This window comes from Oratosquilla oratoria, chromosome 17 (genome assembly GCF_046742065.1).
Source record: "Oratosquilla oratoria isolate Oo_2021 chromosome 17, ASM4674206v1, whole genome shotgun sequence".
In the NCBI taxonomy this organism is placed as follows: domain Eukaryota; kingdom Metazoa; phylum Arthropoda; class Malacostraca; order Stomatopoda; family Squillidae; genus Oratosquilla; species Oratosquilla oratoria.
Genome location: NC_134793.1, coordinates 10658811 through 10673810, shown reverse-complemented (window position 1 = coordinate 10673810; position 15000 = coordinate 10658811). Strand labels below are relative to the sequence as shown.

At 38.8% G+C, this 15000-nt stretch overlaps 1 protein-coding gene across 2 annotated transcripts in view; it reads left to right on the top strand.

The window, feature by feature from the left end:
* Window positions 1-15000, top strand: part of LOC143034396 (uncharacterized) — a 308834-nt gene that overhangs the window by 52514 nt on the left and 241320 nt on the right. For both annotated transcript variants that reach the window (XM_076200383.1, XM_076200382.1), the window contains exons 2-3: window positions 10976-11238; window positions 12462-12626. In XM_076200383.1, coding sequence (XP_076056498.1) covers window positions 10976-11238; window positions 12462-12626 — 428 coding nt within the window. The remainder of the gene's footprint in view (window positions 1-10975; window positions 11239-12461; window positions 12627-15000) is intronic.

The window sequence follows — 15000 nt, the reverse complement described above, 5'->3', positions numbered from 1 at the left end:
GCCTTGGTATATGTATATTTACTTTCCTTCGCTTTCATTTAAATATCAAAATCACTCCTTTGGTGAAGAGAGAAAAAAAAAAACAAATAAATGTTCATTTACTAATGCAAAGGAATCTTGCGTAAAGTCTTATCTACAGAGTGAACCAAAAGCTTACAGACACGCCAGTGACGGATAGAACGAGGTGGAATGAAATGAGACGATAGAAAAGAAAACGAGCGGTATAAACCTATAACGTTTCCCTCATTTATCGTTCAACTTCAGATCACTTCGTTCACCTGGTCACGATATGAGTTTTTGAGTGATTGTACTCATGTCAAAAAAAAGTCTTGGACCCCCGGCCCCAAAGAAGCTGGCAACGCTCCCCAGGTTCTCTTATACGGGAAGAAATGTATGGCTTCTTGTATGTGTTTTGTAAATGTAGGGTTACATACATACAAAGGATTACAAAGGATTACAAAGGCGGAGCATGCCGACAGGAGACCTTTTGATCCATATCTAGGTCGGATGCAAAAAAAAAAAAAAAAATCATATTAATAATAAAAACTATAATAATGTAGATAACAAATAAAATACATAAATAAATGCATAGGTTTAGTTAAAATAATAAACAAACAGGTAAATAGTAAATGATAATAAATTGACATATAACTAATAATAAATGAAAATCAGACAGACAAATTATAACAAAACAAAAACAAAAAATATAACATAAATCATAATCATTACAGCATCTTACTTAGGTATTTATCTAAATGATTCTTAAAGCTTCGAACTGAACTACACTGCACTACCTGTGCAGGAAGTTTATTCCATTCATTAACTACACGGTTGGCAAAGTTGTTTCTACCTACTTCCAAATTGAATCTATTTCCGGACAGTTTGAGACCATTGTTTCTTGTCTGATTCTCATTCAATGTGAAAATTTTGTCACTTTTGATGTTGTCAATTCCCTTTAAAATCTTAAAGACCTGTATCAAGTCACCTCTGAGTCTACGCTTTTTTAGGGAAAACAGATTCATGTGCTTAAGTCGATTTTCGTATGATTTATTTTTGATATTTGGAATCAGTTTTGTGGCTCGCCGTTGTACTTTTTCCAGTCTGTCAATGTCTTTAATGAGATTCGGTGACCATACGGAAACAGCATATTCCAAATGTGGACGAACTAACGATTTATATAGCTTGTTAATGAGTGATGGACTTTTGAAATATATCCCAGAATCTTATTTGCTTTCTCAGGGGCTGAAATACACTGCTTGGATGATTTGAGGTCGTTGCTGATAATTACGCCGAGATCTTTTTCACTATCCACTTTTGTTAACGAATTTCCAAATAACTTGTAATCGTACTTACTCTTATTTTTACCTATGTGCATTACCTTGCATTTACTTGTGTTAAATTTCATTAGCCACTTTTCAGACCATTGCTGTAATTTATCTAAATCTTCTTGAATATCTAATTGGTTTGGGTGATCATTTGCCACTCCGCACAGTTTTGTATCATCAGCAAATTTGGAAACAGTAGATTTTAGTCCATGGTCTATATCATTTATATATACTATGAATAGAAGTGGCCCAAGAACGGAACCCTGAGGAACTCCACTTGCAACACTTTTCCATCCAGAAGTTTTTCCATTTAAAACAACTCTCTGTTTTCGACCTTTCAACCAATTACTAGTCCAACCTAATAGGCTACCACTTATTCCATGCAAAGCTAATTTAGTAAGTAGTCTTTCGTGTGGGACGGTATCAAAAGCTTTTGCAAAGTCTAGATATATTAAATACATATACCAAGGCTTTCTTCCTCCTTACCAGGGGGATAGCCAAAAAGGACAAGGCACAAAAACATTCCCACCCATTTCATCCCCGAAAACACTCCACACCCCTCCACCCTCCCTCCCATCTTAGCAACTCCTAGGGTTAATTCTGTATTATTACTTAGTAGTAATAGTAGTAATAAAAGTAGGACCAGGAAGAGGAAATAAAAAGGTTATGGAAAGGAGGAGGAGGCGGGAAGGAGAAGGAAAACTGAAGGGGAGGAAGAGGAAGATAAACAGAATAGGAAGGAAGAAGAAGAAAAAGCAAGAGAAATATGAAGATGAGGTGAGGAGGAGGAGGGAACAGTCGCCGGTTGTCAGTTCCTTTATGTGAAAAAATTATAAAAAATAATAGCATTCGGTAGACAGCTCTCTCAGGCACCGAACACCAGCCCTTCGGGGCTGCACCTCCTGTACGAGGTGAATATGTTGATGTACTTTGGAGAGGAGCGTCGGAGGAGACGATACTCTTTGACGTCCGTCCCGTCAGCAGCAGGAACAAGAGGGGAAAGGGGTTGAGATGACTTACACTCCCTACCTCCGCCTAACAACGTGATGTCATGTTGTTTTGGTGTCTCCATTAGAATTACAAAGACAAGCATACATTACCACGATGTGTCCTATGGAATTGTTAAAGGTTGAATTACTCTATTATTATTATTATCATCACTATCATTGTCCCTATTATTATTTCATTATTATTTTCTTTTTCTTTTTCTTTTTTTTTTTGAGGGGAGGGGGAATCGAACCGGGGACTTTTGAGTGAGAGCCAAGGCTTAAGAGACCTTTTGTGTGAAAAAGTCAAAGGAAAGGGACATTTGGCGCCAGCATGACTTTTGATCAAAAACCCACGAAGGACCTCTGGGGAGTTTCTGACCTCGACAACAAATGTTCCTGAAAAGAAGAAGAAGAAGAAGAAAGGGGGGCTTGGGTCGTCTGATGGAGACAGAATCTTTATTTTGGTTCACAATGATATAATAAAATAAATAAATAAATAAATAAATCAATCAAATAAAACATGGAGGGGTCACTGGTTTGGACAGTCGATCCCCAACCGGGGTTGGACTGGGTTGTGGTGTCCAGGGGGGATTTTTAAAAGGGATATTTATATAAGTAACCTTTATTCAATTTGATTTTATTTGATCCTTTATCTACGTATTTCTTTACTGAAGTTAAGAGAAATGGACAAATATTTTTATTTCCTTCATTGCAAGAAACCAAGTGTGAAGAAGTGAATGTGGTGACAAAATTGATTAAATGATGGTGTGTGTCTGTGTACATCACTCTCGTGAATCTTCAACCACATCCTGATTCTGTGATGATGACTCGCTAGCATTTACTTCCATTTGAATGTCAGTGTTATTCTATTTAAATCCATCCATCTTGATCAGTGACTTCCTCTGTCCAATTCTTCCATCCCTCCGTCCATACACCTTCCCCTGGGAAATCTTCTACGGTTTTTTCTTCCCTAAACCACACAATATATATATATATATATATATATATATATATATATATATATATATATATATATATATATATATATGTATGATAAAAAGAATTGTAATAATTTACTGATTTATGTGGTTGAAAACGATGGCCCTTGACGGTATATATATATACATATATATATATATATATATATATATATATATATATATATATATATATATATACACACATGTATATACATATGATATGCATTATATATATATATATATATATATATATATATATACATATACATGTATTATATATGTACATATATATATACATATATGTATATATATTATACATATATATACATATATATACATATATGTATATATATATATATATATATATATATATATATATATATATATATATATATATATATATATATAATATCAAGGACTACTATTACACAGGACGTGCGCACCCAGATCCCTGGGTCCGCTAGCGGAGGTCATTGCTTTCTTTGTAACCTAACATTTTATATTGGACAAATATATCAAAACTAGAAACCTAACATTGTATATAGGACAAATATATCAACTACTGACTTATTCAATGCAGTATAAGTTAATATAAACTTTTATAGTGAAATAAGAAACTATTTTTAAGGCACTGTTATGCTTTGAAATGCCAATTTTAGGCGGACTTAACAGGTATTATTGTATGAGGTTAGTGGACACCAGGGTTGGCGATTTTTTTTTTTTTTTTTTTTATATATATAAAAAAATCGATATATTTTTTTTATATTTAAATCAGATTTATTTGATTTAAATAGATTTTTTTTTTGTAGGTTTTAGATATTGTGGGATTGCTATCTGATATGCGATCTGATTGCTAAAGGACATTTTTAGCATTTCAATATAAGGAGCAGTGTTATATAGACTTGCCACAAGTATACAAGGAACGGTATAAGCCGCATGTGAGGACAGTATGTTCAGGTTCACTCGATTCCTCCAAGAGTTTTCTCATCTTGGTGACATTTGCTGCATTGTCTGTCACAACACTTCCAATGTGACAACCAAAATCTTGTTCAGCCTACTTGATCGAATTTTGTACAAGTTGTAGAAGATATTCAGCAGTGTGGAGTTTCCCTGATGTGTCTATTGTGTCAACTAAATAAATCTGACCAGTGGATGTTGTTACAGTGACACATATTATGGGCTCATTATGGATGTTAGACCACCCATCAATTGAAAGACATACAGTTTCATTATTCAGGTCATCTGCACACTTTTTATATTCCTTTTCATACACAAGATCCAAGTACTTATCAGCAATATATTTTCTGGATGGAGGAATATAACCTGGCCTCAGGTTCTGAACCATCTTGAGAAACTGAGAATGCTGAACAAGATGAAATGGTGAATTTGTAGCAAATATCATTCTTGCAACTTCTTTGTCGAGATTTTCCTTTTGAGAGGCAGAAGTTTTTATGATAAATCTGTCCAGAGATTTTGATGACTTTCTTTTAAATGAAAATGATTTAGCAGAAGTGGCGCCTGTGGAGGAGTCTGATAGTGACCTTTATAATGGTGAAGTCAGGTTTGCAGATAATTCAAGTGGAGCTGATGATGAAGGGATTGAAATTGTTGATACAGATCCTGACATTTTAACAGAAAATTTTAGCATATTACATAATTTATAAATGAATAAATAAATGAATGAATACAGTGTGATTTAGGCTACTTTTGAGTACAGTAGTTATTTCTTTTAGATAATGATCACATTCACACAAGCCACTAAATTATTTGGGAATAATTAACAGGATATGAAATAGGTGGGGTTGGAATTCAGCCCACACAGGATTCAGTCCACTTTTGAATTCACTAAAAATAATGGGTTAGTTGGGTTAGGTTAGGCTAAATCCCTTTGGGCTGAATTCCAATGGATCCTATGAAATATATTACATATTGTTGAATGAAATGGATAACAATCATCTAGGCCCCAAAGTTGAGTGGATACAGTATATTATAGTGATATAGTCATTACCCAAATTTAGAAGTAATGAAGTTGAAGTATCATCTCTTTAGGCCTTCACATTTTTATTGCACATGCTCTCCATTGTTCACCAAATTTATATAGTTGCGTATGAAAAGGGAGAAATGCACACAATATAAGTAAAATTATTTACCTGAGTCATCAATTTCTTCTTCTGTATGCTGTGGCTGACCTTGGCATTTATCTCTGAGATTTTAATCTTGACACAATGCCTATAGTTCCTGGTGCATTCTTTGCATTTAGCTCGGTACCCTTTGCCAGAAGTTGTTGATAGTTTTTTTCAAAATAATTCCAGACAGGATCATTTTTTCTGCCCGAAAGAACCACTCTGCCAGGTCCAGAAGACATCCTTCCTGGTTGATTCCAAAACAGCAACTGACTCAGTGAGAAGCTGCTTACCATCAACAAGTTTCAACAAGTATCTTGTTGAAACTTGTTGTGGGCTGCAGAGTGATATATATACTACATGTAGGCTTAAACCGTTCCTAGCATACTTGTGGCAAGTCTATATAATACTGCTCCTTATATTGATATGCTAAAAATGTCCTTTAGCAATCAGATCGCATATCAGATACCAATCCCACAATATCTAAAATCTATTTAAATCAAATAAATCTGATTTAAATAGTTTTTTAAGTTATAAAAAAAAAATCGCCAACCCTGGTGTCCTCTAACCTCATACAATAATACCTGTTAAGTCCGCCTAAAATTGGCATTTCAAAGCATAACAGTGCCTTAAAAATAGTTTCTTATTTCACTATAAAAGTTTATATTAACTTATACTGCATTGAATAAATCAGTAGTTGATATGTTTGTCCTATATACAATGTTAGGTTTCTAGTTTTGATATATTTGTCCAATATAAAATGTTAGGTTACAAAGAAGGCAATGGACTCCGCTAGCGGACCCAGGGGTCTGGGTGCGCACGTCCTGTGTAATAGTAGTCCTTGATATATATATATATATATATATATATATATATATATATATATATATATATATATATATATATATATATATATATATATATATTCTCCGTCTGCTTCTTTTCGACCTGTCGTTTGTTCTCCAGTTGGCTTTTGACCGACTTCCTTTCTCGAAAGCGGTCTCCCATTGCACCTCTTCGACTCCCCCTTCCCGTGACTTTTGTCCTCCTTTACAGTTGTAGTTTGCTTCATTTTTCTCTACGGTTCTTCTTTCTTTTTAATCTTCTTTGCTTTTTAGTTGTCTGCTTGTAATGTAGTCATTTGTTATTGAGTCTTTGTTCCTCTTGTCCCCCACTTCCTACTTCGGCGGACATTTGGTCCACCTTCTTTCTTTTACGTCTTTGGATTATGTTCTGTTTTTACTTTTGGGTTTCGTTTGATGTTTTTTGTCACACTTGCTTTATGTTCACTGCCATTTACTCTTTTTATTTTGTTTGGTTTTATTTGTTTGGTTGTAATTTATCCGTTTGCCCTTGACATTTCTTTGCGTACATTTGGTCCTTGTTCTGTGTTCTGAAGTATTCACGTTAGTTTTACGTTTGAGGCTTTTTGCTACTCTTGTTTTATGTTCACAGCCATGTAACTTATTTTATTTGTATTTTTGTAGTGTATTTTTTGTTTTTAACTTAGTCGTTTGTTCCTGATTCTTCATTGCGGACATTTGGTCCACTTCTATTTACATCTCTGTCCTGTTGTTTTTACTGTGTGTCACCTCTCATGTGAGCAATCAGCGGAGGTTAAGTCGTTAATCTTTATAAATTTAACTCTCCTCCATCTTTATTACTGATTATTTTTTTTACTTTTTTTATCATTGAATTAGATAAACACTACAGAAGCCATTTTCTATATTCTAGTTACTTTGCATATAAAAATATGGAATAAAATTACTGTTCTGTGCATGGATTGACAAATATACAGTCTACTGTCTTGTGTGTGTGTGTGTGTGTGTGTGTGTGTGTGTGTGTGTGTGTGTGTGTGTGTGTGTGTGCGCGTGTGCACCAATGCAGTCACGTTATTACCATGTCATATTCACTTGACCACTACCCCATCGCCAACTACGCCTAGCTACTTAACACATTGTCTAGACAATCCTCAAAGTCCACAATTCACATCTACAGTATGCAGATGAGCCGCATTACGAGCCACTGCACCCTACGCCACCCCACACCCCTCCTCCTCCTCTTCCCCTCTCCCCCCTACCGCGGTACCTATTGATTCCCACGCAGGGTCGGCTGGGAACGTTGGGCTCCATCCGAACGGGGACCTGTCTGCAGGGGGGGTGGGGGTGGTAAAGGAGGGTCACAGACTGGGAAGGGGCCCCTTAATGCTAGGGGGGCCCCGCTGTAGAAAGATGGGGAACCGGCGCTATGGCACTCTGCCAAATGCCAGGACTGTTGCGGGAACCTAAGGCACTTGGACGAATCACCTCGAACTTGTGTGACGTCATGTCGCTCCGGCTGACTTACAGCGTGACGTCATATCGCCCCGGCTGACTTACAGTGTGACGTCATGTCGCCCCAACTGACTTACAATGTGACGTCATGTCGCCCAAGTGAACTTACAGCATAACGTCATGTCGCCCCGACTGACAGCGTGAAGTTATATTGTTTCGTCGAGTCAGCATGATGTCATGTCGCTCCGTCAACTCAGGACGATATCATGTCGTCTCGTAAAATGAACAACGTCAAGTCAACCCGTTGGGCTAATATGACGTCATATTGTCCCGTCTAGTTAGCACGAGGTCACGTCGGCTTGTCGACCTAACGTGACGTCATGTCCATTTGAGCTAGCATGACGCTGTGTTGTGCTGTGAATATAAAATTCGTTTCTTACCTGTATTTATCTATCTATCTATCTATATATATATATATTCATATATATATATATATATATATATTATACATATATATACATATATATATACAATGTATATATTTATATATATATAGTTATATAATATATATATATATATATATATATATATATATATATATATACACACATATATATATTAGGGGAAAGGTGAGGGCTACTAAAGATTGATGATAGACGGAGGGAGTGGGTGAAGAAGACGGAGCCGGCAGGGGAAAGGGGGAAGAGAGAGGGGGGGGGGGAGAGAAGGGGGAACAGCCGAGTTACATCCGGCTTAAAGCAAAAAAAAAAATCAACAAGGAAGAGATTATTGGTGAAATCTTCCCCTCATGGGGGGGAAGATGGAGGGGGGCAAGGAAGAGGGAGGGGAGGGGGTGGGGGTTTTGACAAAGGAATCTCTGCCCAGAGAGAGAAAAATAAATAAATAAATAAATAAATAGAGTCACATAACTCATTAGTCTTACGAAAAAATGTCGAAGGGTTTGTTGTCCAGGAACTTAATTGTCGTATTTGAATATGAAACTCACTTTTTGTTTTAATATACATATTTTTAATTAAAACAATTACCCCTCTTCCCTTCTTCTCTCACCCCCATCCATCACCCCTCCACTTATCCAACTCCCACCTCCATACTCTCCCCTCCCTCCATTCCTCCGCCTCTCTTGTCTTAATGTCCCTTCTTTTTCATTCCTTTCCCTCTCCTGAGTTTCCTATACCATCACTTAATTTTCCTTCTATTGTTTCCATTCCCTTCCCTTCCTCTCTTTCTGACATTCCCTTCTCATTTTCCTTCTCTTTCCTCTTCCTCTTTCCCACTCTCTCTCCCTTCCCCATTCTCCTTAATCCTGCTCCCTTCCATAACATTGCCCATTACCCCCTTTCCTCTCTCCCCTTCCCCTACTTCTCTTTCTCTCTCTCTCTCTCTCTCTCTCTCTCTCTCTCTCTCCCTCTCTCTCTCTCTTCACACCACTGATTTACGGTCACCCCCTTTTCTTCTCTCTCTTTCTACATCTCTCTCTCTCTCTCTCTCTCTCTCTCTCTCTCTCTCTCTCCTTTCCACTCTCCCTTCCCTCTCCTTTTCTCTCTCTCACATACGCACACATTATAGGACATCTTAACATCAACGAAAAAAAGAAAAAAGAAAATTAATTCACGAAATTACTTGTTTTGTATTACCTTAATATGAAGCACAATGTAACATGAAATTATCTTCATATATGTATTTTAATATAAAGAGAATAAGATAATTATGTTAACAAAGGGTTGACAAAAGGGGGTGATAAGGTCTGAATTTTATGCAAGAGTGTGTGTTCTGGAGACACAAATGATAATTTCCTAATTTTTCTATGGTTCATTCTTCACATTTCGGGGATAACTAGAATAAACATACTAGTCGAGTACACTAGAAAGGGCTGATAAGTTAGAATGGTCAGGACCTTGTGAGACATTGCTCAATGGTAGCCCCCCGTTCCTAGGTCTCGCCCCTTTGGTGATATGCGTGTGCCTATTTAAAATGAAAATAAATAAATAAATAATAGATTAATAGATAAATGAATGAGAATAAATAAAGATAAAAACCCACATCGATAATCGAAGTATTCATGCTTTTATATAAACTGGAAATGCACTATCACAAATCCATTAATTACGAATAGACACGTAAAGGCTTTACAATGTTCACTAATGTCTCATTCTTTTAAGTCTGACACCAATGGTGAATACAACTGGGTAAATACGCACATAAACACACACACACACACACACACACACACACACACACACACAACTCGTGGCGCGGTTGGTAAAGTTCTCGGCTGCCACTACGGAGGTCTGGGTTCGAATCCCGCCCAGGGCTGAAATGATTTCAGTATCGCTGCGATGTGGGTCGTTACTCCAACTCTCGTGGGCTAGCAGTTTGGGGTGTGTGCGTGTAAGGTCACAGCATTACCCATAGATGGGTCATATATGAGCTCTGAGCTCTCTTCCGGGAGGGAAATGACTGTCGATCACGAGTCCAACACGTGATTCAAGACCATGGTGAATCATACACACACACACACTGACGTTGTCCTACGAGTGAGTTTTCAATGGGTTCAATATCAATCAAATATCGTGTCAGCTAACAAACACACCATAATATGTGGACAACAACGCCTAGCACATTATGTACTTCAATTAGACTAGAATTAAAACTTACACAAACTGTATACTGTCAATGCTTAATCAACAAACTGATTATCATTATTATTCATTATTACACATATGCATACATACCTACATACACACACACACACACAATGCTTACAGTCTTGTTAGGGTTTATTGTAGGACTAAGACAAAGGTCTTCTAACCATACTTGTTCATGTGCACCTGATCTCTCTGGATGGTTTCCGCTGAAGGACAATAGTGTCTCAGTGTGTTATGAAGGCATTGATTTGTAGTAACAGAGTAGGAGGGCCCACAGGAGGGCTATTGGTCCATGACGAGGTCAGATGCAGGGAAAAAAAGGAAACATTCATTCAAATAGCCAAAAAATCGAACAAGAAATAATAATAATAACAATGAATAATAATAATAATGATAATAATAATAATACTGATAATAATAATAATAATAATAACAATAATAATAGATAAATAAATACATAATGATAAAATAACTGAAAAAAATAAGCAAATAAATAAATAAAACAGATATTCCAGCATTTTGCTTTCATGCATCCAAGACAATTCCTTTGTCCGCCAACCCTTTTCCTCCCCCCACAGATGATCCATCCCACTTTACCCACCTTCTCTCCCCCGTACAGATGGCGCCACAGCGCCCTGGTCGAGGATCTCCTGAAAGACATCTACCGCCTTCGTCCCTCACCCTCCTCCAGAAGGGCGAGTGCTTACGAGTCCGACACACTCACAGAGCACTCAACCACCTCCGACAGAGGCTACGGCGGAGGCGCTGTAGGAGGAGGAGGCTGGAGCAGGGGAGGAGGTTGCTATGGAGTCGGAGGTATCGGGGACGGAGGGCGACTTCGAGGGCGAACGGTGCTCCTCAAGTCCAAGCTGGTGAACAAGGGTGAGTGTGTACATGTTTAACCACGTATACCTTTATTCTAGCTGTTGTCAGGCGATTTTATTCAGCTGAGAGGGGAAAGACGACATGTGTCTGGGAGTTGCAAGGAGGAAGAGAGTAAGTCAAGAGTGTCTTGGAGTGACGAGGGAAGGGAAAGACTGGGAGTGTGGAGTTGTAGAGGGAAGTGTATCACCGTGGAGTGCCTGGCTGCGGTGCTCCTGTCAATAGAGCTCTGAGACCAGGAAATGCATAAACATATATGTTTCTATTTTCAATTGTATAAATACATATGAGCACATGCATGCAAAAATATACGCAATGATACACATATACGCGCACACACACACATTATATATATATATATATATATATATATATATACACACATACACACACACACACACACACACACACACACACACACACGGCGGCAACACCATGTGTACCTCTTTTACCTCTCCAAGTTTTTTCTTCACCGAGGGTTGTTCTCTCATATATTTTTGTACTTTCTTCTTTGTACTAGAAGCACTGAAGATGTAAATACACAAAAGCGCTTTGCTTCATTAATCTATCTTTCCTGGTGGTTACTCCCTCATTTGTGAACACACGTTTCTAGTGTTTTAACTGAGTATAATATACATATATATAGATATATATATATATACATATATATATATATACATATATATATATATATATATATACATACATATATATATATATGCATATATATATATGCGAACAAAACACAAAAACGCGTGATTTACAAAATGTGTAATAAAACCAATTGGAAAATAAAATGAAAGGTGACCGAACGTTTTCGTCACCTTTCAATTTATTTTCCAAGTGGTTTTATTACACAACACACGCACACGCACACACACACACACACACACACACACACACACACACACACACACATATATATATATATATATATATATATATACTGATACACACATATACATGTATACAAACATACATACGCTGATATATTCTGCACATGTACAATATCTACACACGCATACGTACATGCATACATACATACATACGAGTATATAAAGTGGCAGCTTGTTGAGTGGTGGGATGGGGGTGGGGGACTTTAATCTAATGTTTGTTGACACTGTGTCATGTATGTTTTCAAGCCCCAATATACATACATACATAAAAATATTCCCTCTACAAGCCTCAGTACAGTAATGAACCCCATCTTTCTGCCCTGGCAGCGGTGCGCGATCTGGTCAGCTACCAGGTCGTTCTGCGCAAGGGTCTCGCCTCCCAGTGCGCAGTTCTCGTGCGTGAGCTGAAGCGGCGAGACAGGCTCATCAGTCGACGAGACAAGAATAATGACGTCATCACGGCGATTCTTCACGCCCTCTCCCAGAAGAGAAGTGAGTTGTTTTCGTCGTTGTTGTTTTCGAGGACTATCCTGAAGTCGTCCTCGAGGTCACTGTCGAGGACGAACTGATATTGTGCTCGAGGTCATTCCCGAAGACAATCCTGACTTTGTCCTCGAGGTCATTTCCTAGGACGATCTTGACATCGTCCTCGAGGTCACTCCCAAAGACAACCTAGTTATCATCGAGGACGACTTTGACATTGTCCTCGAGGTCATTCTCAAGAGCGATCTTGACATCGTCCTCGAGGTTACTCCCGAAGGCGACCTTGTCATCCTCGAGGTCACTCCAGAGGACGACCTTTTCATCCTAGAGGTCGTTCTCGAGGTGACCTCGAATTCGAGGTCACTAAAGTCCATCAACCGACCTTTCCTCCTCGCAATGTTTGCGTTTGTCGACCTCCCGGATAATTCGACCTTCTTTTTCACGAAGTCTAAAGTTCGCGATAATCCGACACAGAATGAAATCGCTAATTTTTTGTCCAAGTCAAAAGCTGGACATTTTCTAAGTTTAACTTCTAAAGAAAACGAGGAAAGGGGAAAGAAAATGAGAGATAGATAGAGATAAAGAGAGAGATAAAGAGAGAGAGAGAGAGAGAGAGAGAGAGAGAGAGAGAGAGAGAGAGAGAGAGAGAGAGAGAGAGAGAGAAAGAGAGAGAAAGACATGACCCACCGCTTCTATCCTTGAGGGCAGTATGAATCATAAGTGATCAGCATTTTCTTTCTTTCTTTCTTTTTTTCTGTGTTAGAGATCACCATCAAGTCATAGAATGATGTTGTGTGACGCTGGTCCGTATGGGTGTTATTCAAGAGTCCCTGAAGCAGGCAGAAGGGAGAGGAGGTTGGATGGTAGGATAGGGAAGGGAAGGGAGAGGAAGGAGGAGGAGGAGGAGGAGGGATGCTAGGAGGGAAGGGAAGAAGCAAGAAGGAGAGAGGAAGGGAAGGGAGAGGAAGAAGGAAGAGGAGGGATGCCAGGAGGGAAGAGAGGAAGCAAGAAGAAAAGAGGAGGGAAAGAGGGTAGGAGGAAGAGAAGAAGAAAGAAGGAATGGGGAGGTGAGGATAAAAAGAAGAGGAGAGAAGGAGGAGGGAGGGAGAGGAAAGAGGAGGAGAGAAAAAGAGAGGGAGGGAGAGGAAAGAGAAGGAGCGAAGGAGGAGAGAGGGAGAGGAGAGACGAGAGAAAAAGGAGGGAACATTAGAATATTAGAATGAAGGAGACTGCAAGAGACCATAAGGCCTAGACTAGGCAGTTCCATGTACATTATCAGCTGTCATCCCCATCTATAAAACTGTCTAATCTTCCCTACATGGTTACTAAGTCAATTCCATTCGTTAACCACTCCTAAATTTGTCAATTTTAAATCCTTTACTGCGAGTCCTGCCCTACTGTCTTAATATGATGACCTTGGAGAGGAAAGAGAAGAAGAGGAGGAGGGGGGGAAGAGGAAACCGAAAAAGAAAAGGAGGAAGGGAGGGAGAGGAAAGTGGAGGAGAAAAGGAGGAGGGGAAGAAGAGGAAAAAGGAGGGGAGGAGGAAAGGGAGGAGGGGAAGAGGGAAGGGAAGAGGGGAGGGAAAGGTGGATGTGAATTTCAGAGTATGACTGGCAAGTGGTAGAAAGTTCCATTCAGCTGAGGGGGTCCTTGACCAAAGGAAACACTTAATTTGGTGTCCCCGAACCTCCCAAAATGAATTGAATCATCTGGGGACACCTGGCGTACGTGCTGTACGAGTGAGCGATGATGCACAATTGGCGACCAAGGTTGTGGGAATGAAAAAATAGCGTAAAAAATGATGAATAAATATATAGATAAATAAAAAAATGGAAAAATAACAAATATGAAATAGACATTCACACACACACACACACACACACACACACACACACACACACACACACACATATATATATATATATATATATGTGTGTGTGTGTGTGTGTGTGTGTGTGTGTGTGTGTGTGTGTGTGTGTGTGTGTGTGTGTGTGTGTGTGTGTGTGTGTGTGTGTGTGTGTGTCGGGGCAGGCTTGAGTACATGCAACAGCTGAATGGTTACTCGTTGGGAATCGCCCCGCCCCCGTCTGTTGCAATGAATACATTTGCACTGCTGAGCAATGACAGTTCCTGAGCTCGGCAATGCTGAACCTGTTTGCCAGCTCCATCGGTTGGATTTGGGTTCGATCCTCAAGTGACGTGTGTGGAGGGGGGAGGGGAGGGGAGGGGTGCGGGGGGGTGTTCACGTGTAATAGCTTCCCAAATCACGTGCGTCAGTTAACGGGCTCAAGATTGTTAATGTAGGAAGCATAATCGGTACTATACATGCATTGTGACTATGGGATTGTTATATATATATATATATATATATATATATATATA